At 34.0% G+C, this 23892-nt stretch overlaps 1 protein-coding gene across 7 annotated transcripts; it reads right to left on the minus strand.

Annotated features, from left to right (window-relative positions):
• Positions 1 to 1161: 1161 nt before the first annotated feature.
• Positions 1162 to 14189, minus strand: LOC130825366 (probable GTP-binding protein OBGM, mitochondrial). 7 transcript variants are annotated; one of them, XM_057690539.1, is made up of 8 exons: positions 13774 to 14189; positions 13541 to 13576; positions 12809 to 12835; positions 4868 to 5017; positions 4642 to 4750; positions 4436 to 4518; positions 4284 to 4346; positions 1162 to 4171 (listed from the first exon to the last, which is right to left on the minus strand). In XM_057690539.1, exons 1-8 carry the CDS (start codon positions 13801 to 13803, stop codon positions 2963 to 2965), a joined length of 1707 nt encoding a protein of 568 aa, XP_057546522.1. In that variant the 5' UTR covers positions 13804 to 14189; the 3' UTR covers positions 1162 to 2962. The 7 variants fall into 7 exon arrangements, with proteins under 7 accessions (XP_057546522.1, XP_057546523.1, XP_057546525.1 ...); XM_057690540.1 differs by having other exon boundaries at positions 4868 to 5261; positions 13774 to 13870; XM_057690542.1 differs by lacking the exon at positions 13774 to 14189 and having other exon boundaries at positions 2687 to 4171; positions 4868 to 5264; positions 13541 to 13559.
• Between the last annotated feature and the right edge of the window lie 9703 nt (positions 14190 to 23892).

Genomic DNA, 23892 nt, shown 5'->3' on the forward strand with positions numbered 1-23892 from the left:
ATATATATATATATATATACACATATATATATATACACATATATATATATATACACATATATATATATATATACACATATATATATATATATATATATATATATATATATATGTATATATATATATATATATATATATATATATATATATATATATATATATATATATATATATATATATACATATTGTGTGTTATTCTTTAAAGTTTATATTCCGCACATACGTTACTGTTTTACAAATTGACTCAAAACTGTCCCAGAGAACAGTTTTGAAAGACTCCATAATCTCTTGAGATAAGCTTCTAGACAAAAATTTTAAACGCCCATACTCTCTGTTCACCCCCCCCCTCTCCCCCCCCCCCCCCCCCCCCCTTCTAGACATCCTGTCAATAATAACAAATAAATATTATACAAAACCTCATATAGATATCATGTGTACTCAGTCAATCAATGAATTAATCAATTAATAAAATGAATTTGTGTTGAATTTTTTTGGATAAAAGTTCAGAAAACTCCAAAGAAAAAATTACTTAGTCATCACAAGTGTCTCATTTACTTTTTAAACACTATTTATTTCTTACTCTTAATTTGTATTTTATTATTAATCTATATGTTAAAACATAGTCAAGTGGGATCTTATTTGATTCGTCTCAATGCAAGGATTATTTATATCAACTTTTTATAATTTTTAATTATACACAATTAGAGATATTAAAGATAGAATAAGCGCATTGAATAGAGTGAATAAAGCAAATAGGACACTTGTGGTGAATAGGAGGGAGTATTAAAACTAAGATAAAATATAAGTTTTTAAATGATAGAGTTATACCTTATTGTGAAAGTAATTTGTTACAAAACTTATCAAATGATGATATTATGCATAGTCAACATGGACAATTATCGTAATTAAAACGATGTGTAATTTTTTTAATATTAACAACATTATTTGATTATATAATTAAGTTAACACTTGTTCCTTCATATATATATATATATATATATATATATATATATATATATATATATATATATATATATATATATATATATATATATATATATATATATATATATATATATATATATATATATATATATATATATATATATATATATATATATATATATATATATATATATATATATATATATAAAATTCAAATGTTACACAGATCATAATCACACAAACCATGAAACATCAACTTATCTACAACAATAGATAAGAAGAGGCCATGACTTTTGTTCAGTTTACAAATCACCATATATTTCACACAAAAGAAAAACACACATAATTGGAGTTCATATTACATCAGAATACCATCGGTTGTGTTTCTTAATCGCAGGTGCATGGATCGCAGCTGCAGTCATCACCATAGCCACACTCAGTCCTTGCATACATCATGTCCCTGTTTCAAACACGACAAAATATATGTTTAGAGTATATAATATATTTAGGAGCCTTAACCATAACCTAATCTTTAAGTTGAGTTGGTTCTTTGTATGGTATCAGAGCCTACGTGACAAATGGGTCACGAGTTCAAATCTACACCACCCTTCAAATTCACACTTCTAGCCCAAAGGCACTCGTGTGAAAGGACGTGTTTGAATATATAACATATTATGTAGCCTCAACCACAAGCTTAAGCTTTTGATTAAGCTGGTTCTTATACAATATAAAGATAACCGGCCGGGTTGGTCGAGCAATACACTAGGCATTACAGATAGAAGCATCAAACAATAAACCTGTTGCTGCAGTTGCAGCTGTCACCACAGCTGCAGTTGTCCCCACACCACACCCACAGGTTCTTGGAGCCATTTCTTTCAGAGAATGCAAATAACGATTGCTTAGAGAGAATGATTTTAAGAGATGCAGTTTTGGATGAACTTCAATGATGAACAATGAACCCCTTTTCATAAAACTTTCAAGGGGACTAAACAATTTTTTAATAAATAACAATCATACACGTTTTGTATCTTGGCCTTTCAGCAAGTCAACTTTACCCTCATGAAGATGTCGGCCCTATGGAAAGGAAGGCGAGCAAAGGGCGTGTACATAAAAAGAAAGAACATAAAGCCATTCAACAAATATAGTCACTTATGTCCCACTTGCTACACATTCATTTTAGTCCATCAATAAATTTATCTTATTTTTATTTTTGAAAATATCACCTCTACTTTTACTCTATATATTTCCTTTTTTATTTCTAAATACCCCAATACTTTTTTTTTAAAACAAAATATCCCAATACTTTACATATTATATCAAATATCTTGGTCTTTGTATCAAAATCAAAGTAAGGCTAATGCTAGGGCGTGACAATTTGTGACACAATCACTATATAGGTCCACTTGTGTGGATACAACCACGGGGCACTCGTAGGCTTGAGCCCACAAACCCATGGGTAATAAGCATTGATTTACACATTTGATCAGATTTACTCTTTTTCAAAATTATATGGTATTAGGAAATTAACTCATCAAGTATTATATACAAATATACAACCCATTCTTTTAGCGATGTCAAATCTTCCTCACATATGAAGTATTTCCAACAATTGAAAGGGATACCGTATTATCCTTGCACAAGGCATATGGTCATCAATCATCATTGCATCTATTAAATCCATAAAAATTTTGATTTATCAAAATAGATGATTTTAGGCATGAAGCAATGAAGAAAATAAGATGGAAACAATTGACTTGCTCAATAATACTTTAAATAACAAAAATTGAGAATTAACCAATCAAAGTCAAACAACTCTAAACAAATCATCTATATTCCTACTAACTACGTTTGTGTATAAGCAAATATTGATGAAAACAAATCTATTTATTATTTAAATCAAAACTAATCAAAGTCAAATAATTCTGAACAAAACCTCTACGTCAAAATATAAAGATGGATAAACATTATGATAGGAAATACGACTTCTTCTGTATAAAAGGAATGGATAGTATAAAACTTATGTTCCAACTTCTAAACAACTGGCATTAACAAGAAGTTTTAAGCCAGTTTTTAGGTCCGGTATTCCCTCCTCCAAAACTGCACATACTGGGTAGATAGGAATGTCGTGCACCCTTCTCCGTAGCTCTTCTAAAACATGCTCTGCACCATCCTCGTCAATTTTATTCGCAACTACTAAAGATGGACGATCTGATAAACCTTCTTGGTAATGCTCCAACTCTATGACCAAATCTTTAAGTTGCTCCCATGGTGGGATTCCTTTGCGGCCATTAAGTGCCGCAGCTAAATCAATCACATATGCTAGGACTTTTGTACTTTCAATATGTCGCAAGAACGCATGCCCAAGACCACGATTCTCATGAGCACCCTTAATAAGTCCCGGGATGTCGGCCACCGATATTGAGAGTTCATCATAGTTTAACTTTCCGATATTTGGTCTCAAGGTTGTAAAGGCATAATTACCTACAACAGGTTTGGCCCTAGAAATCGCACCCAGAAGAGTGCTTTTACCAGCATTAGGCATTCCGACAAGGCCGATGTCAGCAATACTTTTGAGCTCTAGAATCAAACTAGCCTGTGACCCGGACAAACCAAGTCTTATATCAGGTTGATGATCATTATCAAAATTCCCTTGGTTATCATTTCTGCCATTACCGTGACTTGTATCTTTTAGGGTCTTTTTATTGTGTCTCCCAGATGACACACTGCCTAAACCACCTTCACCACCCTGAGCAACCACTATTTGTTGCCCTTCTTCGGTCAATTGAGCAAAATTATATTGAATTTCTACCCCATCTTCTTTCAACTCTTCCTCAGACATACCACTGTCAATTTCTAGATCATCATCCTCAGCTGATTCATTTGTGAAAGCATAGTTCGAGTAACATACATTCTTGCCACGTTTTGATATTAATTTACCATGTGAATGAGAAGTGGGAGAGCAATGTTTAATAGATGATCCAGGAGAAGCATAACACTCGGAAATACCACTCTTATTAGAGGATGAAACATGAGACCTATCCTCTGCCTGATCTATTTCTGATTCTCGTGAACTAGAAGTCGACATCTGATCAGATGCAAGGAAATCAGAAGTAATGGTACCTGGAATATCCCAAGGGTTAGACCCACCAGAAGATGGTTTCTCAACTGTTGAAGGTATTTCTCCCTCCACCAAATGGATAACAGTACCAACAGGTACTTGCACAACCTGCAACAAAAAATTGAGCCGTCAATTTTCCCAAACCCAAATATAGAGACAGTATTAAATAAACATGACCTTTATACAAAAGAAAATTAGGAAAAAAATTATCTATCATTACCTTGTCTTTTCCACGGTTACCAATCTTATTCTTTGAGGCGCCATGCCCACCTCTTTCCCCAATCTACAATCCAACACAATTCTAGGCATCAGTATTGGATCAGTCACATTAATAGCATTGTAGCTCATATACATCAAATATCACATACATACAATATGATGCTGCAGACAACGGAAATCCCAAACTGCAGATGTGCACCGTAGAATCACATCACCACCTCTTCCACCGTTCCCACCTGTCGCAATGAATTGAAATAACTATAATGTTATCAATTGAACTCAAAAGATACTTCCAATAGAAAATATCAGCACTATCCTCAATAACCAAGACATTTGAGAAGGGGTTAAAGTGTACCTACCATCAGGCTTGCCAAAGCGATCATTTCGACTACGATGCAAGCTGGCATTGCCACTTCCACCATCGCCTCCTTTGACATGCAACCTAAAGCGGTCAATCATTCGCCTCTCCTATAAAATATTAGCATCCCTAATTCAAGTATAGGCTTAAAAGAACCATAAGACGAAAATAGCTTCTTTCTTTGCATATAAACACTATAAAAAAATCCAGTGAGATAAGCTAGAAACCTGCAAAGGAGTAGCTTTTGACTTCTTCCCAGGACCATTAGAATATAAAGAATATGACAAAAGAAGCCTCAGTGATGTCAAAGGTTTGCTTAAAGATCCTTCTTGATGAAGGTACCTTGGTATGCATAATAATCTCCTTGTTACTAACATCTCCATGCATCAACAAACCACAAATCCAGATGTCAGTCTTGTCTATCCCACCTTTTTAGCCGGTTTTCTTTATATAGAAAAGAGATAATAACAAGATTTTAAACGCAATATAACAAATGCTCTGAGTTAAAATAATGGTTCTGAGATCTCTGCCATAACTCCATATTCTCCTTACTGAACTCAATTATTTCCTTCTTGAATGAGATTCAGTTCCAACTCTTCCAATTTTCAGTTGGACACATCACTGCTTCAAAATTCAGATTAGAAGAAATCATATAAAAAGCTGGTAAGAGTGGTGGCAAGTAATAAAAGTGTTAGTAAATGAGACCTTTAGTCCCCTCATTAATAAGTTCATATATTAAATAGATTAATTAAAAGATACATAAGTAGTTAGAGAAGTTATTGGTAGTTGAAAGGCCAAAGGTTGTGATTATTCATTGAATACATTTATTAGTTAGTATTTTTGTTCCCCTAATATAAATGGTGCTATATTCATCATTTTGTAAGACAACCATAAAAAGCTACAAACTAGCAAAATATATATTTATCTCCCTTTATCTCTCTCCTAGCATATTCTCATAGATCTCACTACTTCACCTAATAGTTCCCAAGAATTGGTATCAAGAGTCTTAAGTTTTAAGCATCGGTTCCACATATACACAAAAAACCTAAACACATGGCTTCTTACTCTTCAACATCTAGACCTTCAATTAGAATTTAATTCACATTTTCAATTGAGAGAATTAAGATTTTTGGTGTGTCAAAATGAAGACTAGTCTAAAAGCCAAAGATTTGGAAAGTAGAAGAAAGTGGTCCTAAGGCAGGAACAATGTTTTCTCAGCAATAATGTTAAAACTGACAACTCCATCAAAGGAGGAGATCATCGAAGATCAATCCTTCAAAACAATGTGACAAATTCAATAATAGTTATTGCAAGTTCATCCAAAGAAGCAGTGTACTTTGCAGAAAGAGTTTCAAAGAAGTGAGAGATCAAGACAATTAGATTTCAAAACTTGAGAAAGAGATTTTGGAAATCTGAGTAAAGAAAACATCAATAATTACTACACAAGAGTCAGAAAAGTAGTCATTCAAATGAAGATATATAGAGATAGATTAAATATATTGTCAACAAAATCTTGACAACCGTGATAGAAGCATATGATAGTGCAAACGCTATGATAGACAGCACAAAGTACTTCTCAACTATAACAATATTAGAGGTGGTAGTATGACGCGCAGAATGAAGGCTTAAAAAGAAAGAGTAAATAGAAGAACAAGATGAGTCCAAGGAGCATTTCAAACGAGTCACAAAAAAAAACGTTGGAGGTCAGAAACCCTTCTAACTCAAGTTATGTTGAAGGAGGAAATGCAGGTGAAAGTCAAGTTTTCTCCATGTGGAATTGTCATGGGCAAGGTAAGGCCCAGGCCAAACATCTATATGGTATATTCTAGAAGAAGACAAAAACAGTTACAAAAGTGTATTGGTGATATATTGTTTGGCAATTTTGTTTGACTAAGAATCTATTTTGTTTTCAAACTAATGAGCTGTAAGTGTTAGGCATTCTAGAAAACAGTAACAACTCAAAACTACCAGTTGCTTAAATAAGATTAATTTAAACTTATGCGAAAACTTAATACTTATATCAGGCTATTACATCTATAATATAATCAATTACTAATTGACTATATTTCCACTAAATATCCGTCAAAAATTTAAATATTAAAGTTTACAACACTTAAATATGTAAAGAATTACATTATAAGAAGTATTTGAAATGATTTTGATGAGAATTGAAATCTAATGCATTTGTGTTTTAATCTAGCAATTATTTGTAGAAGAGAAAAAGGGAGAAAAAGAGAAGACAAAATATTATTGAACTGAATGATCTAAAAATCATACATTATTGGAGTATATATATACATCATAAAGGAATCTAAAAAACCAGTATAACAAACTCAGAGTTTGTTATAGTTATAACAACCTTGCATGAGCTGGCGAAGGTATTGCTTGTGCATGGAGGTAGCAGCAGTAGTATTCCTAATTCTTAGGAATTCTGTTATGCACTTTAGTATCATCAACACCCCCCCTCCCCCCCCCCCCTCAAACTAGGGATGGATGACATGCCTAGTTTGCTCATCAATTGGTAATGCTGGTGAGAGGGCAAGATCTTAGTGAGGACATCAGCTAACTGGTTCTTGGTTGGTAGATAAGTCAACTGAAGGAGCCCCTCTAGAACCTTGTCTCGATTAAAGTGGCAATCGATGTCAATGTGTTTAGTGCGTTAATGGAACACAGGGTTCCTGGCAATGTGTAGTGCACTTATATTATCACAATGTAGTAGAACAGGCTTCAAGGATTTGAGTTGTAGTTCTTCTAATAACCTTACTAGCCAAGTGACTTCACTTGCTGCAGAGGCCATTGCTCTATATTCAGCCTCACTAGAAAACCTTGAAATTGTCCCTTGCTTCTTTGATTTCCAACTTATAGGTGAGGAACCCAATAATAAGATGTATCCTGTGATAGACCTTCTGCTATTTGGACAAGAAGCCCAATCGGAGTCAGAATAAGCTTGGAGTTGTAATTGATCAGAACCTTTAATGATAATACTTTGGCTTGCTGTGGTATATACATAGTTCAATGTGTGTTGTAAAGCAGAAGCATGAGGGGTGCGAGGGTTTTGCATGAACTGACTAAGGCACTGAACAGTATAGGCTAGATCTGGTCTGGTGTTAGTTAAAAAATTTAACTTACCAACCATTGTTCTATAATAACTGGGATCATCATATAGTTGACCTTGATTAGTTGTTAATTTGAGATTTTGTGGTAGGGGAGTAACAACTGGTTTGAAATTTTTGTGTTTGGATTCTTTGAGGAGTTCTTTGGTGAACTTTGTTTGAGAGAGAAAGATTCCTTCAGCAATGTAGTTAACTTCCAACCCTAGGAAGTAATGCAGTATCCCTAAGTCTTTAATACTGAAGGTATCATGGAGGTAGTGCTTGAGTTGTGAAATGCAACTAATGTCATTGCCAGTGAGGATAATATCATCAACATATACAGCAGCAACTGTAATTTTATTGCCATCCTTTTGTATGAAGAGGCTATAATCATTTTTTGATTGAAGAAAGCCTTGAGATTGTAAAGAAAGCATCAATTTGTGAAACCATTGCCTTGATGCTTGCTTGAGACCATATAATGACTTTTTAAGCAAACAAACTTTATTTTGTGGATTTGGAAAACCATCTGGAACTTTCATGTATACCTCCTCATTTAGATCACCATGGAGGAAAGCATTGTTGACATCAAGTTGGAAGATGTGCCATTTATGATGTACAACAAGAGCTAGAAGACTTCTTATTGTGGCCATTTTGACAACAGGGGAGAATGTTTCATCATAATCAATACCATGCTTTTGATTGTATCCTTTAGCCACTAACCTTGCTTTGTATCTTTCAATAGATCCATCAGCATGAAGCTTAACTTTATATACCCACTTGCTTCCAATAGGTTTCTTATGAGTAGGTAGATCAACCAATAGCCAAGTTTCATTGTCAGACAAAGCTTGTAATTCTTTCTGCATTGCATGTACCCATTTAGGATCTTGAGAGGCTACTTTGTATGAAGTAGGTTCAGTGATGGATGTAAAGTGAGCCATAAGACATTTCTGAGAATTGGAGAGATCATGATAGGACATCATAGAACACCATTTGTTAGTTGCACAGGAAGCAGTATTGCAAACATAATCTGAGAGGTAAGTGGGGGGTTTTGTCGGTCTGTGAGATTGTCTTAGAGGGATTTGAGGTGTTGTATTTTCTTGTGGGACAATGTTGGTTGAAAGATCAAGAGTAGTAGAATGGGATGTGTCAGAATTAGTTTGAGAAATATTGGTCTGATTTTCTGGAATATTTTCTGAAAAAATTGGAGTGTGAAAGATATCATCCACTATTGTGTCAATATTAGTTGATATGGGTTGGAAAAATGGATAATGTGGATGATTATGTATTTGGGCTGATTTTTGATGATAAGGGTAATGTTTTTCATAAAAAGAAACATCTCTTGAGATGATGATAGTATGTGTAGTAAGGTCATATAGTTTGTAGGCCTTTTGGTTGTTAGGATATCCAAGGAATATGCATGGATTTGCCCTGGTATCAAATTTTGTTTTATGAGGAGAAGTATTGGAAACATAGCGAAGACAACCAAAACATTTTAAGTGATCCATTTTTGGAGGAATAGCAAGCAACTTTTGGTAGGGAGAAATGTTGCCTATGCTTTGTAATGGCATTCTATTGATTAGATATGCAGCTGTTAGAACACATTCTCCCCAAAACTTTATAGGAATATTAGATTGAAAGTATAGAGCTCTTGCAGTCTCTAATAAGTGCTTATGTTTTCTCTCTACAACACAATTTTGTTGTGGTGTATTAGGACAAGATTTATAATTAATTATGCCTTTAATATGGTAAAAAACTTTTATTCTACCTTCACATAGCTCAGGTGCATTGTCAGTTCTTACACTTTGAATATTGTTATGAAATTGATTAAAGACATAAGAATGAAAATGCTCAAAGATAGTAGGCACTTGAGATCTGTTTTTCAATAAAAAAATCCAGTTAGTCCTGGTAAAGTCATCTACAATAGTGAGAAATGAAGTACATCTATTGTAGGTGGAGTGCCTATAGGGTCCCCATACATCCATATGGAGTAGTTGAAAAGCTTTATTTGTTTTTATTGAACTAGTTGGAAAGGGAAATCTAGTCTGTCTTGCTGAGGGACAAATTTTACAAAGACAAGAATTTATGTAACCAGAAACATTCAAAGAAGGAAAGATATGCTTTATTACAGGAAATGGTGCATGACCTAGTCTGAGATGCCATAGCTTTGTGTGTTCAATATCTGAAGCAGCACAGCATATAGAAGCAGAAGAGTCTTTTTGAGGTTGTTTGTTGGATGCAGGAAAAATATCAACAAGATGGTAGAGGCCTTGTATGAGTTTACCAAGCAAGATTGGCCTTCTCAGAGAAGGGCCCTGAACAGAACAACAATTGTTGAGAAATGTGAGGGAGCAATGCATATCACTACAGAGCTTGGTGACAGAAATTAGATTGAATTGAAAAGCAGGAACATGGAGTACATTTCTAAGTGTGAGTTCTGGACTTAAAATAACAGTGCCTTTATGAGCTATTTTTATAAGATTTTCATTTGGAATGGTTATGCTATTATCAATATTATCAGAAACAGTAGTGTAAGAACTAAATAAGGAAAGATCAGAACACATGTGGTTTGTGGCTCCACTGTCAATTATCCAAGTAGAATGAGACATAGAAAGAAAACAAGATTTACCTGCTAAGAGACAGGTACTGTCATCATTAGTATCCTCAGTTGTTGGAACACTTTGAGTATCATGTTGGCCAATAAGAGAAAGAAGTTGATTGTATTGATCAACTGTAAGTTTTGGAGATGCAGTTTGATTGTTGTTGGAATTATCTGCCTGGACCATTGCAGCAACCTTCTTGTTGTTCCAATTGTCTCTAGTAGAATTAGTAGGAAATCCATGCAGCCTGTAACAATTTTCTTTTGTATGGCCCTGCTTCTTACAATAGTTACAGAATAGAGTGGATTTTCTTGTGTTGGTTGCATTAGTGCCATAGTGAGGAGGTCTATAGGTAATATTTTGAGACTGAGATGCAGTATTGTTATTAGTATCATAGAATCTCTTTTTATTAACAGCGGTAAGTCCAATAGCTTCATCAGTAGTAGCATTGATATTGGAGGCTAATGCAGAATGTTTCTCTTCTTGCATGATTAATCTATAAGCATGAGATATGCTAGGAAGAGGTTGTTGCATGAGTATATTACCTCGGATAGCTTTGTAGGCAGGATTGAGTTTCATGAGAAATAGAATTAAAAATCGGAAAGCGGGTTTTCGAATCGGGTTTTTTTTTTAAAAAAATTTTTAAATATAAAAACTAAAAAGACACAATTAAAAACCCTAAATCAGATTTCTACCTTGTGTCACCTTCCATTCCAGTCTCTTCCTTCTTGTTCCTCTGATTCGCCATTGATATTCCTTCTTCTTCCTCCTTCATTCTTGCTGCTGCTTGCCTTGTTCCTCCTTCACCATTCACGGCTTCATTACTATTCCTTTTGCTCTCTATTTATGAACAGTAATGAACAACAGTGATTCTTTCTTTTGCTCACCTTCTGCCGCGTGTAATTCAGATGCATCTGTTCCTTTTCTTCCTTTCAGTTTCAATAATCTACTATCTTACCTGCATTTCTTCCTCACCTTGTTCTTCAATCTCATTTCTACCTCAGATTTCTACAACTGAAAATGGATCTTGTTCTTGAATCTCCTTTCGGTTATCTTAAAAATTTATCTTCTAAAATTAGTCAAAATTGAAGAATCTCATTTCTACCTCAGTTTTCTACAATTGAAAATGGATCTTGTTCTTCAATCTCTTTTCGGTTATCTTAAATCTATCTAAAATCAAAGTTGAAGAGTTTAATGTAATTTTTATTTTTTTCATTCAGGATCAATCAATTCGATTTGAGATGAAGAGTTGTGCAGCCGGTTGAAGATGTGAACTTTTAAGTTTTAGGTAAGTTTTAAAATTTTTTTTTTTCCTGTTTTCTTTTTTTTTTTTTTTTGTTTTTGGGTTCATGGGTTCTGAATTGAAGATTCGGTTTTTTAAATTTTCCGTTCATCAGTTGAATATCTTAGAAAAGTCCATGGGTTCTTGCTTGAAATGATTTTTTTCCAATTGAAGATCTGGTTTTTTTTCCCAATTTTTTGGGTTTTCGTTTTCATTGATTTGCTTTTCATTTTAGTTTTGATTCTCATCAGATTTTCATTTTAGTTTTGCTTTTTCATTTGACTAATTTTCAATTTCTGTTCAATTTTGTGGTTCATATGAAATCCAGTAGGTTGCTATGTCATGTGTGTAAACTGCATCTTTTTGATTTTCGTTTGGCTTCTTGTTCATCTTCAAATTGGTTGTATTTTAATACTTTATGACTAAGTTAGTTAAGTATTTTAATATTATTTGAATTATATGTTTAAAAAATTGTTAAAAGAATTAAGAAAAAAAATAAAAAAAATAAACAAAACCGGGTACCCGGTTTTCGACCCGGTTTAAACCGGGTACCCGAAAACCGGGTCAGATCCGGAATACAATTTTAGCTATCCGGAAAACCGGGTACCCGATTTTTCGAAATCGGGTCGACCCGGTATCCGGTTTTGAACACCCCTAAAAATAGTTATAACATATAAATAAAAAAACTCCCAAGAAATTAGATAACAAATGAAAATATAGTTCGTGCCATGGTTCATCATTCTCAATATGCCCATGGTTTTGATGATGAGTTTTATGACTAACTCTACTTCTATACTTCTCTCTACATTTTGCTCTTCCTTTAGCCCTTTCCTTGTCTCAGACTTTTATATAAAATAAGAACTCGCACTAAAATTGAATGTTCTACAGAGATAGGGACCGAAAATAGTTGGTTTTTGTTCATGGGCTTCAAAATTGGGTACTTCCCTTTTGTTTTTGCTGGTGATTTTACAATGTACCGGGAAAAATGAACATGTAATCATTCAATCAATAACACTCAACCCACATGAAAATTCAAATAAATTCACAATAACCCACAATCAAAACCAAAAATTAACAAAATATACATACTAACAAGCATACGAAGCAGCATATCCCTTAATTAATTATTATTAATTATTACTAGTTACCTCATGGAAAACTCTAACATCAACAAACAATTGAAAATCAAGAATTTACCTCACGTCCCTTGACAAAAATCAATTCCTGCCAAAAAGTATGAAAATTTTCAGAGAAAAGCTTCAAGATTCAATCAGAAATTCTAAACAATTAAACTAATAGAAAACCCTAAAATCAACAAACAATAGAAAATCAAGAACGTGTTAAAAATAGCTTATGGCTGTGTAATTGTTTTGCAATCAATATCAGGCTTGTTCTCATTACTTTTATAACAACATATATTTCGTCTGTTTTAAAGCTTCTCTGGTTACTTGGTTGTATTTTGGTACTTATCTTGTTTGCTCATACATCCGTTTTATGTGCCTTCTTGCCATAGTTGTTGAGTTCTATTGTAGACTTTAATCTGAAGACAATGTTGTATTTTGAATTTTAACACTTATCCTGAAGAAATTTCAAAGATTGAACTTTTTTTTATGTGGAACATTATTTTTGAACTCAACATGTTTCTTTTCAGACTGATATCAAAAAAATAAATCCAGGGTCTATACATGAAATAGTAGTGTTTTGACAATGACCTTTAATCGACTATCTGGACCAAAATTTCAGCAATTGGGTTGAAGAAATTGAAAACGAAACCCACAAATTTGAAAAAATCGCACAAAAATTGAAAATCAAAACTAACCTGAAATCAAATGTAGAACAAAAATGAAAATCAAATGAAAGAGCAAAACTAAAATGAAAAACCAATTATTAGAACTCAAACCCTAAAAAAAAAAATAAGATAGAAGTTACCACAAAATTTGAAGCAGTGTCTTCATCTTCCTTCAACTGAAAATAAATTAAAATGGAAAACTTATTACAAATTGAACAAAAATCAGTAAAATACAAAAAAAAAAAAAAAACCTTAAAAAAATTGTGAAAAACCTAATTCCCTATAAAAACTAAACGCATCCGTCAGAAATCCAAAAACTCGAAATAAGGAAGATTGAAATGAAAAGGGAGAAGATTGAAAGAGAAAATTATACCAGGAAAAGAACAAATTGCCATTTCGCCATTCGAGATCCATTTCGTCATTCCAGGAAAAAGTAGAAAAAATGAGGAGTAACAACATGTAAGATAAGGAACTGATGAAAGAACTTATCGAGAGAACAGAAGGAAAAGGCAATAGAAGAAAATGACAAGAAGAAAATGACAAGAAAACAGTAGCGTTGAAAAGCAAAGGAAAATGAAAGAAACTTGCGTGGATCAATCTGAAGCGTCCGCGGTTACACGTGGCAATACCAGAGCAAAAGTAAAACTCACTGTTCATTAGATCTAAATATGAACAGTGCAAAAATAAACAAAGATGATGCATGATCAATGTGTTGTATAACTCCTCTCACAATTTCGAGTGTAGACATTGTCTCACCTACATGGTACACAAATTAGTTGCAAGCTAAGTCTAACAAGTATGTAGAATCATTTCAGAATCATTATATAACGTAATAATTCGAAATAATCACAACCCCCTTTAACTCTGAAGTTGTCTTGTATGATTGTATTCTATTTTTGATTCTATTAACCAATAACACTCATTTTGGCAAATGAGGTCAATTCAACTTTATAGAACACTGTTACATTGGCATTACAATTCATTTGTCATTAGAAATAGTCCACTAAATGCAAATTAAGGTTAGCATAAGAAAAAAAAATGTAAAAACTTAAATCAAAGTATGATGAAATAAAAATGTTACAGGATGATTAGAAGAGTTTGTTAATTTCGGGTATTTTGGGGGGAAAGTTTGTTAGAGGAGTTTGTTAGCTTTTTTTGGCATTTTCTGGTTTGTTATAACACCCATACTTAGTTTGTTTGCTATTTTGTGTGGTAAAGAATTGTGTTAATTAGTTTATAAGGCACACTTTGGGATTGTAAGGAATATGATTAAAATACTACTTTCCTCATCTCTTTTCTTTTTCTCTCTCTAATTTTCTGTTCTCTCTGAATTCGTTGTGCATTGAATTTCAGAATCTCAATTCTGAAATTCTTCCTTATCACTGGTATCAGAGCCACGTTGTGCTCCCTCTGACTTCAATACATTCTGGCGCCAGTTGTTACTAGGCGAATAACCAAGATGGAGGCTTAGCTAGGTGACTTGGAGAGGAAGTTTGAGGAACAAACCAAAGCTTCTGCCCAGAAATTTTATGAGATTCTACGAATGATGCAGATGATGAAGGATAGTATGGCAACACCAAGGAATGAAGATCGAATTGCTCAGCCAAAATTAGGGTATAATCCTAAACTAGAGTTCCCTAAATTTGATGGTAGTAATGTTAGAGTGTGGGTCAAGAAATGCTGCAAATACTTTGATGTATGTAAAATTTCTAATGATCAAAAGGTAGATCTAGCATCTCTTAACATGATAGGGAAGGCTGAAACCTGGGTAACTAGCTACTTAGCTAGTAGGTCAATGGTTGATTGGCATGATTTTGTGATAGATGTGAGTACTCGTTTTAGAGATGAAAGGGGAATGAATGTGGTTGAGGAATTCAATAGGCTGCAACAGACTGATAGCATTGAATCCTATGTTGATGAGTTTGAAAACCTGAAAGCTATAATGCTACAGAATGGCTATTGCTTGCCTGAGTCATACCTGTTAGAAAGTTTTATAGGAGGGTTGAAACCGGGAGTTAGGGCTTTTAAGCCACAATCAATAGCTGCTGCTATTGAATATGCTCGATTACAGGAGGAATCAATTAAAGCCAACTCACAGAAAACCTGGAAACCAAACACATATCCTCAAAATTCTTACCAAAACACAACCCTGAACTACAAACAACCTTCCCTGCTTCCTACTCCTGCAGCCAAGCCTTTAGCCATGATCAATACCACCACAAAACCACCTAAAATACCAAAATATGTACCAGCTAATGTTAGGGTAGAAAAAATTGCCAAAGGATTGTGTTACTATTGTGATGCCCCTTATGCCAGAAACCACAAATGCCCTTTCAAAGAGTCCCAACTTTTTACAGTAGAGATTGCTGGCTTAGATGAAGCAGACACTATAGCAGTTGAGTTGGAAGAGCAGGATGAGGCAACTACCTGTGCCCCTTACATCTCCTTAAGTGCCTTGACAGGTGACCAAACCTATCATACTATGAGAATCAAAGTGATGAAGGACGATTTTCCTATTCACACTCTAGTTGATTCAGGCAGTACACACAACTTTCTAGACATAAGTTTAGCTAGAAAATTGGGATGTGAGAATGAGACCATACCTGGTAAATCAGTCATGATGGCTGATGGGAACAATCTGCTATGTCACTCAGTCTGCAAGAAGTTTACTTGGTCAGTAGCAGGCCATGAGTTCACCACGGAAGTCATGTTAATCCCATTAGGCAGTTGTGATATGGTTTTAGGAATACAATGGTTGAGTACACTAGGAACTATTGCCTGGGATTTCAAACACTTGACTATGAAATTCAGCATAGGAAGTGAGTCAGTGGAATTGAGAGGTGTTCCTAACAGGAAGCTGAGGGTATGGGAACATGGTCCATCCCTTAAGTTACTATCAGGAGCTGCACAGGTTTGCTTAATGCAGGTATCTGATATAGACACAGTAAGCTAGGACCCGTGCTTGTTTCAGTTGCAGGCTGAGGAGGTTGAGTATGAGGAGCTTCAACAGATGAAGTCTCAGTTTCCTAGTGTTTTGAGGAGCCTTCAGAACTGCCTCCTATTAGGGGAGTGTTTGATCACAGGATTAACCTAGAACCTGGTAGTGGAGCTGTTAATATCAGGCCCTATAGATATCCCTTGAAACAAAAGGATATCATTGAACAGTTAGTTCAGGAAATGCTTGAGAGAGGCATAATCTAAACCAATTCAAGTCCTTTTACATCTCCAGTGGTGCTAGTGGGGAAGAAGGATGGAACATGGAGATTGTGTGTGGATTACAGGGAATTGAACAAAAAAACCATCAAACACAAGTTTCCTATACCTGTGCTAGAAGAATTAATTGATGAATTGTCTGGAGCATCAATCTTCACTAAAATAGATTTAAGAGCAGGGTACCATCAACTTATAATTCATCCTAATAATGTGTTCAAGACAGCTTTCAGGACTGCATCAAGGACATTATGAATTCTTAGCCATGCCCTTTGGTCTCACAAATGCTCCATCTTCTTTTCAGAGTTGGATGAATGCTGTTTTCAAACCCTTGCTGAGAAAGTGTGTGTTGTTTTTCTTTGATGACATCCTGGTGTACAGCAAGACAATGGCAGAACATTGGCAGCATTTGTCAGCAGTATTTGCAATAATGACTGAGAATAAGTTACATGTAAAGTTGAGCAAATGTTCATTTGTGTCTTCAAGAGTGGAATACCTTGGGCATTTTATTCCTGCTAAGGGAATTGAAACTGATCCTAGCAAAATAAATGCAATTGAGTCCTGGCCAAGCCCTACAACTATTAAAGATCTCAGAAGCTTTTTAGGGTTAGCTGGTTACTACAAAAGATTTGTAAAAGGCTATGCCTTAATCAGTAAACCTCTCACTGATTTACTGAAAAAGGGAGCATTTGCTTGGAATGATACTGCACTGAGAGCTTTTGAGGATTTGAAAACAACCTTGATCATAGCCCCAGTCTTGGCTTTACCTGATTTTGCAAAGACTTTTGTAGTAGAAACAGATGCTTCAACAAAGGGAATTAGGCTGTATTAATGCAAGAGCATCATCCTATAGCTTTCATTAGTAGAGCTTTGGGGCCAAAATGGGAAGCACTATCTGTGTATGAAAAAGAACTTCCGGCTATGGTTTTTGCAGTACAAAAATGGGAGCAGTATTTACTAGGGTCTCATTTTATAATCTAGACTGACCAAAAAAGCCTTAAGTGGTTGTTACACCAGAAAGTTTCCACCCCTTTTCAGCAGTTTTGATTGTCCAAACTCATGGGTTTTGATTATGAAATCCAATATAAACCTGGTCAAGAAAATGTTGTTGCTGATGCTTTGTCCAGAGTTCAAGGTTCAGAAGTATTGATGATGGCCATATCTGTAATTGATTCCAATCTCACCCAGGCTATCACTGATAGTTATGCTTTGGATGACAATACCATGGGGATCTTGCATAAGTTACAGAATGGAGAGGATGTGCTAGGATTTAAATATCAAGAAGGCCTTCTAAGAAGACATGGCAGAATTGTAGTAGGGCCTGATGAAAACTTAAAAAAGCAATTAATAGGCTGGTAGCATGCTTCTCTGGAAGCAGGACACTCTGGTAGAGATCACACTACTAAGAGATTACAAGGGCTCTTCTATTGGAGAGGTATGAGTAAGGATATAAGCCAGTTTGTGAGAAAATGTGTGGTGTGTCAGGCCTCAAAGTATGATACAGCAGCAAAACCTGGTAAGTTGCAACCCTTATCCCAGAAACAGTTTGGACTAATATTTCTATGGATTTTATCTCTGGATTACCAATGTCTATGGGCAAGAATGTGATCTTTGTGGTGGTGGATAGATTGAGTAAATATGCTCATTTTATGACACTCAAGCACCCTTATTCAGATCTGGAGGTTGCCCAAGAATACTTAGACCATGTTTTCAAGCTCCATGGGTGGCCTAGAAGTATAGTGAGTGATAGGGATCCCGTTTTTCTAAGTTAGTTCTGGCAGGGGTTGTTTTCTCTCCATGGAACTGAGTTTCTGTTATCCTCTTCCTACCATCCTGAAACTGATGGACAGACAGAGGTTGTGAACAGGTGTTTGGAGACTTACTTGAGATGTATGTCTAGTGAGAGACCTAAGGATTGGTGTAAATATATGCCTATGGCTGAATGGTGGTATAACACACACTTTCACATTACTACTCAAGCAACACCTTATGAAGTTGTGTACTGTCAAAAACCACCAACCCACCTTCCTTATTTGCCTGGGGAGTCACCTAATGCAGTTGTAGACAGAAGTATGCAGAAAAGGGAAGAAATACTTAAAATTCTCAGAGCCAATCTCGAGAGAGCTCAACACAGAATGAAGATGCAAGCTGACAAAAGGAGGTCTGAGGGACAGCTTGTCTTAGGGGATTGGGTATGGCTTAAATTGCAGCATTACAGACAGCAATCTGTGCAGTTCAGGAGCAATACTAAATTGGCTCCGAAATACTTTGGGCCTTTTAAGGTCATAGCTTTGATAGGAAAGGTGGCCTACAAATTGCAGTTACTTGACAGCTCTAAGATCCATAATGTGTTTCATGTTTCTCAGCTCAAGCAATTCAGAGGAACATTGCCTTTAGTTGCTGAATCAAACTACCCCACTTTTACCAGCTGCAATTATGGAGTCCAGAGTCATACAGGTTGCAGGCAAAGATGTGCACCAATACTTGATCAATTGGCAAAATAAGCCCCCTTATGAAGCATCCTGGATTACAAAAGAGGATTTTGAGGCAAAATTCCCTGGTTTTTGTCACACCTTGACTTGAGGACAAGTCTCTCATAGGGGGGGAGCAATGTTACAGGATGATTAGAAGAGTTTGTTAATTTCGGGTATTTTGGCGGGAAAGTTTGTTAGAGGAGTTTGTTAGCCTTTTTTTGGCATTTTCTGGTTTGTTATAACACCCATACTTAGTTTGTTTGCTATTTTGTGTGGTAAAGAATTGTGCTAATTAGTTTATAAGGCACACTTTGGGATTGTAAGGAATATGATTAAAATATTACTTTTCTCATCTCTTTTCTTTTTCTCTCTCTAATTTTCTGTTCTCTCTGAATTCGTTGTGCATTGAATTTCAGAATCTCAATTCTGAAATTCTTCCTTATCAAAAAAAGAATGAAGTATTAATTTTAAACCTAAAATTAAACCTAAAGATAAAATTGTAATCCACAAAACATACATTTATTCAACCCAAGTATTATTACATCTTCAGATACAGAACTAAAAGGGTCTTGATGGTTTTACGAGATTAATGAATTTATTTTCCAAAGCTTCACTTATGTACTTCTTAACTATGGCATGTCTAAGCAGATAAGTGAAGTTTTTAGCACGAAAATTTATGCACTAAACCAAAATTTTCGTTAACAGCTCGATAACTCTTTTTTGCGTAGATACACGTGCATATTCATATAGCAAACAATGTCTCTGTTGAAATTACTTAAGCGTTGGACAATATGAAATACATATTACCAGTTTAGACACGTATAGACTGCATAGATAAGTAGACTAAAACGCTTTTAACTATCTAAAGAGTTGCTGCACTTCTTAATATCAAGATTTACAATTACACAACTCATCTTGTTATCATAAGTCAGATGGACATTGTTACTTGTCAAACAGTATGAAATTCCTTAAGTTTGCCAGATCACTGCTGCATACATGTGGCAAACAACATTTCAGACATGTAGGTAAAATATAGAGGTGATCAAACATCGGGCTGGGCCGGGTTCGGGCCGGGCCGAGAGGTAAAAATCTGTCCATAAATGTGGGCCGGGCCGAAGTGCGGGCTAAAAAGTTCTTGCCCAAACCCGTACTATGCGGGCTTTGCGGGCTTTTGCGGGCTTGCGGGCCTATGTTATATATTATTTATATATATTATGTAAAATTTAAATAACTTTATAATTTTTAAATTTTTATGTAAAATTTATTTATTCAATCTAAAAGGTATTATTATGCAGTATTGAAAATCTAAAGAGATTGAAGCAGCCAATAAGAGTTAGGAGGAGTACTGGAGCCTAAATGACAAACTCATGGTCCCTGCCTCCCTCCTGCTGCTTGCAGTGTTGTAGTTGTACCAAACAATTTCTTCTATTTTTTTATTTTAAATTAATTTTAAGATAACCATGATTATTTCACTATAACTTAAAGCACTCATCAATAATGCTTTAAATTAAAAACTTTTTCGGGCCGGCCCGGCCCACGGACCAAACACCAAATCCCAAATCGGTCCCAAAAAAATCGGGCCACTTATTTTCTACCCAAACCCGCCCATCGGGCCATATTTTGGCACCCAAACCCTCACTTTTTCGGGCCAGGTCGGATCGGGCCGGCGGGCCGGGCCGCCCATGATCACCTCTAGTAAAATATATTAGATTCTAGATGAAAAGGTTCTATCACAACATTCATTGAGCTCTATTACTCGAAAAAACCAATAATCGATGATAGCCCCAAAATAAATTTGTCTAACAATCCAGTAATTTGTGAATAGCAACAATTATCTAAAAAACGTTAACCAAGATAATGACTGCTAATTAAAATGCGATAAATATACAATTATACTCTATAATCTTGATGTCAATTAATCTTCTTAAGGATCAGTTGACGGACACAAACACAAAAGCTGCTATCCTGAACTAATTGACCGTTATGTTAGGAAAGAACATCATTATTGAACATATCAATTAAATGTTAGAGCTGCTGCTTACTTATCAATGAGTTGGCTTCTTCTATTGATAAACTATTTCATGGCTTCATGAAAATAACTTTTATGAGAATGTGGATAAACTCTTTTAAAGGTAAGAAGCATTGGGAATTTGGGATAATAAAATGATCAGATGGCTCATGGCTTCTTTATATGGTGACTTCTTTAATTATTCCGATTAACAGCAAGATGACTAAGGCGACTACTATGTGGCATCAAGGAGGTCGCTGATCGTGTGTTGGAGCACACACTTCGTGCCTTTAAAATTTTAATGGCATCACTAATCCCGAATTTGTTGGATTCAAATGTCAACAATAGTAAATCGACTACTATTTAACACTTACACGACATTTCATTACCCCATTGTCATTAATCCACTCGCTCCAATATCAGCTAATTAGATACTACGAACAAGAAGAATCATTATTAAAAAGCAATGCTAACAATGTTGAGTCATTAATATTACAAAAGAACTCACACCACAACAGTACGCAAGAATAGAATTAAAGAAACATAATGGACAAGGAAAGAAAGCAAAAAATCAAGATTAATGGTAAAAGTCTATTACATGATGTGATCTTCAGTCCACAAAATGCTATAGCAGATTAAGCATTCAGAGTTCATCAATCAATACATTTAACCAAGACTCCTCTTTCATATCCATTCTCTGTTTCTCTTAATAATTTATCCATAAAAACTCATTATAAGAGGAAATAAGTAGAAATTTGCAGTACCACTAAATTACAGATTAAGCACCAATAATCACAGTAAGCTCTTCAGCTATGGATCGATAAGGACAGCTACTTTTTTACCATTCAGATAAAATCAATTCATTATTTCTTTTGATAAAAAACCCTAAAAAACAAATAAAAAATACACAAACCCAAACTCTACAAATTAACTAAGCAATTAAAGAAACAAAAGTAAACAATTCTTAAAAACGATGCTCAAAAATCAACTACACATATAAAAATTAATTGAGATGAAATTTGAAATCAAATTGTAAATCATAAATTTAATAAAAACAAGATGAAAAAAGAGGATGAAACATACATGATCAAGAAGGGATATACAAATCTCTGTTTACCATAAATCATTATTTATATTAATTGTAAATCTCTGTTTATATATCTTATATTAAAAAAAAAATAAAAAAAATAAAAAAAATAAAAAAAAAACTATGTGCAAGCAAGGCACATATTTATATACTTCTAATATGGTTAAACCAAATATTAATGATTTAAAACTTTATTTTTCCAAATTAAATCAAAGTTATTGAAACACTATTAATTAGGTTTATACTTTTTCAGTAAACTCTATTATAATATTTTCATAATTGATAATATGACAATAATATATGACAATCAGTTACAAGCAAACATTTCATAGCGAGATAATGTGAGATATTTGTTTTCCCATCATTTATATTTCAACAAGATAGGCCAGGCCATCGCTAATGGGTATATGATGATCAACAATCATTGATTTTGATGGCTCCATTAATAACTTTGTAGTCCCTACGCACTAATCTTAATGGCGTGATTTCCTCGTATTAAAAAATTGAAAGGATCTCATTTACACGTAAGGCACACATGATGATCCTAACTTTTCCTAAAAAGAAAAAAACAAATAATACAAGATAATATAAATAAATGCAACGAACGTATAAGAAAATAGTATCCCACATAACCTACTTCTATTTTCGTAGCTTTATTTATATAATTAAAATATAAATCATTCATTTTATTTTGGGAATAATTATTAATAGTATTCCAAACTATTTTATTAATTTTCTAAAATAATTTCAACTTTTAATTAATTATGAACAATCTCAATCTTTTGAGTAACTTAACCAAGAATATTATTAAGCAAATGGTGACCAGTATTTTGCAAGTTAATTGTTAAAAAAAAAAAGAAAAATAAAATCAAAAATCAAAAATATTTAAAATCATAAATAAAAATCAAACATTAAACTTACATGGTTTATCTTTTATATTTTTCATATTTTTCAATTTTTTTATGATTTGATTTTGTATTTTCTTTTTTATTTTTCAATGTAAAATAACTTGGTGTGTAGGTAAGAGGTTACCTTTGTGTACTTTTAACAACCACCCCTTATAATTGAGATTATTCATGGTTAATCAAAAGTTAAAATTATTATTGAAAAATTAATAAAAAGTTAGATCATTCATGATAATTTTTCCTTCATTTTATTGGTCGATGATCACCTTTTGAATATATTTCATATAATGAGAGTGTTTAACACGATTTTTTATGAATAAATATAAGTTAAATTATATCCATGAAAAAAGTTGTTATATTCGTACATGAATTTTTTCCATCATAAAATTGTATATGGGACCGTCTCATCGTGAAATGAGCACATTTAAGTAGTCTATTAGTAAAAAAACATTAAAAACAAAATAAAATTTGAATTTACACTTGTATTGAAATCAATATTTTTTAAAAAAATAAATTTAACTGACTCAATTAAGTTGTCTCACGATGAAATGACTTTAATAAAGAATTAGTATAATAAATATTGTTTAAAGTATTCTTTAAAATATATCCAATCCGTCTAATATAAATGAACATGGTAGCCTCAAATTCCACAAGTAAACTTACGAACCGCTGAATGATTCAACATTTTTCATTCAAAGGTCTAGTGTAGACCCTCATTTACAAGTTATTGTGCGAAGGGTTGACTTTGGTCATACCCGTAGTCATTACAAGAATTATTAGCTACATATCTATTTGTGCTCACGTGAAT

Source organism: Amaranthus tricolor, chromosome 10, assembly GCF_026212465.1.
Source record: "Amaranthus tricolor cultivar Red isolate AtriRed21 chromosome 10, ASM2621246v1, whole genome shotgun sequence".
Lineage (NCBI taxonomy): Eukaryota > Viridiplantae > Streptophyta > Magnoliopsida > Caryophyllales > Amaranthaceae > Amaranthus > Amaranthus tricolor.

What these genes read in the sequence shown, in the direction of transcription:
- LOC130825366 (XM_057690539.1), bottom strand. Translation starts at nt 13,803, where the DNA reads ATGGCGAAATGGCAATTTGTTCTTTTCCTG. An exon ending in CAAAAGCTACTCCTTTGCAG is followed by an intron (nt 4,751 to 4,867) that starts GTTTCTAGCTTA and finishes AATATTTTATAG; the next exon opens with GAGAGGCGAATGATTGACCG. An exon ending in TCGCTTTGGCAAGCCTGATG is followed by an intron (nt 4,519 to 4,641) that starts GTAGGTACACTT and finishes TCATTGCGACAG; the next exon opens with GTGGGAACGGTGGAAGAGGT.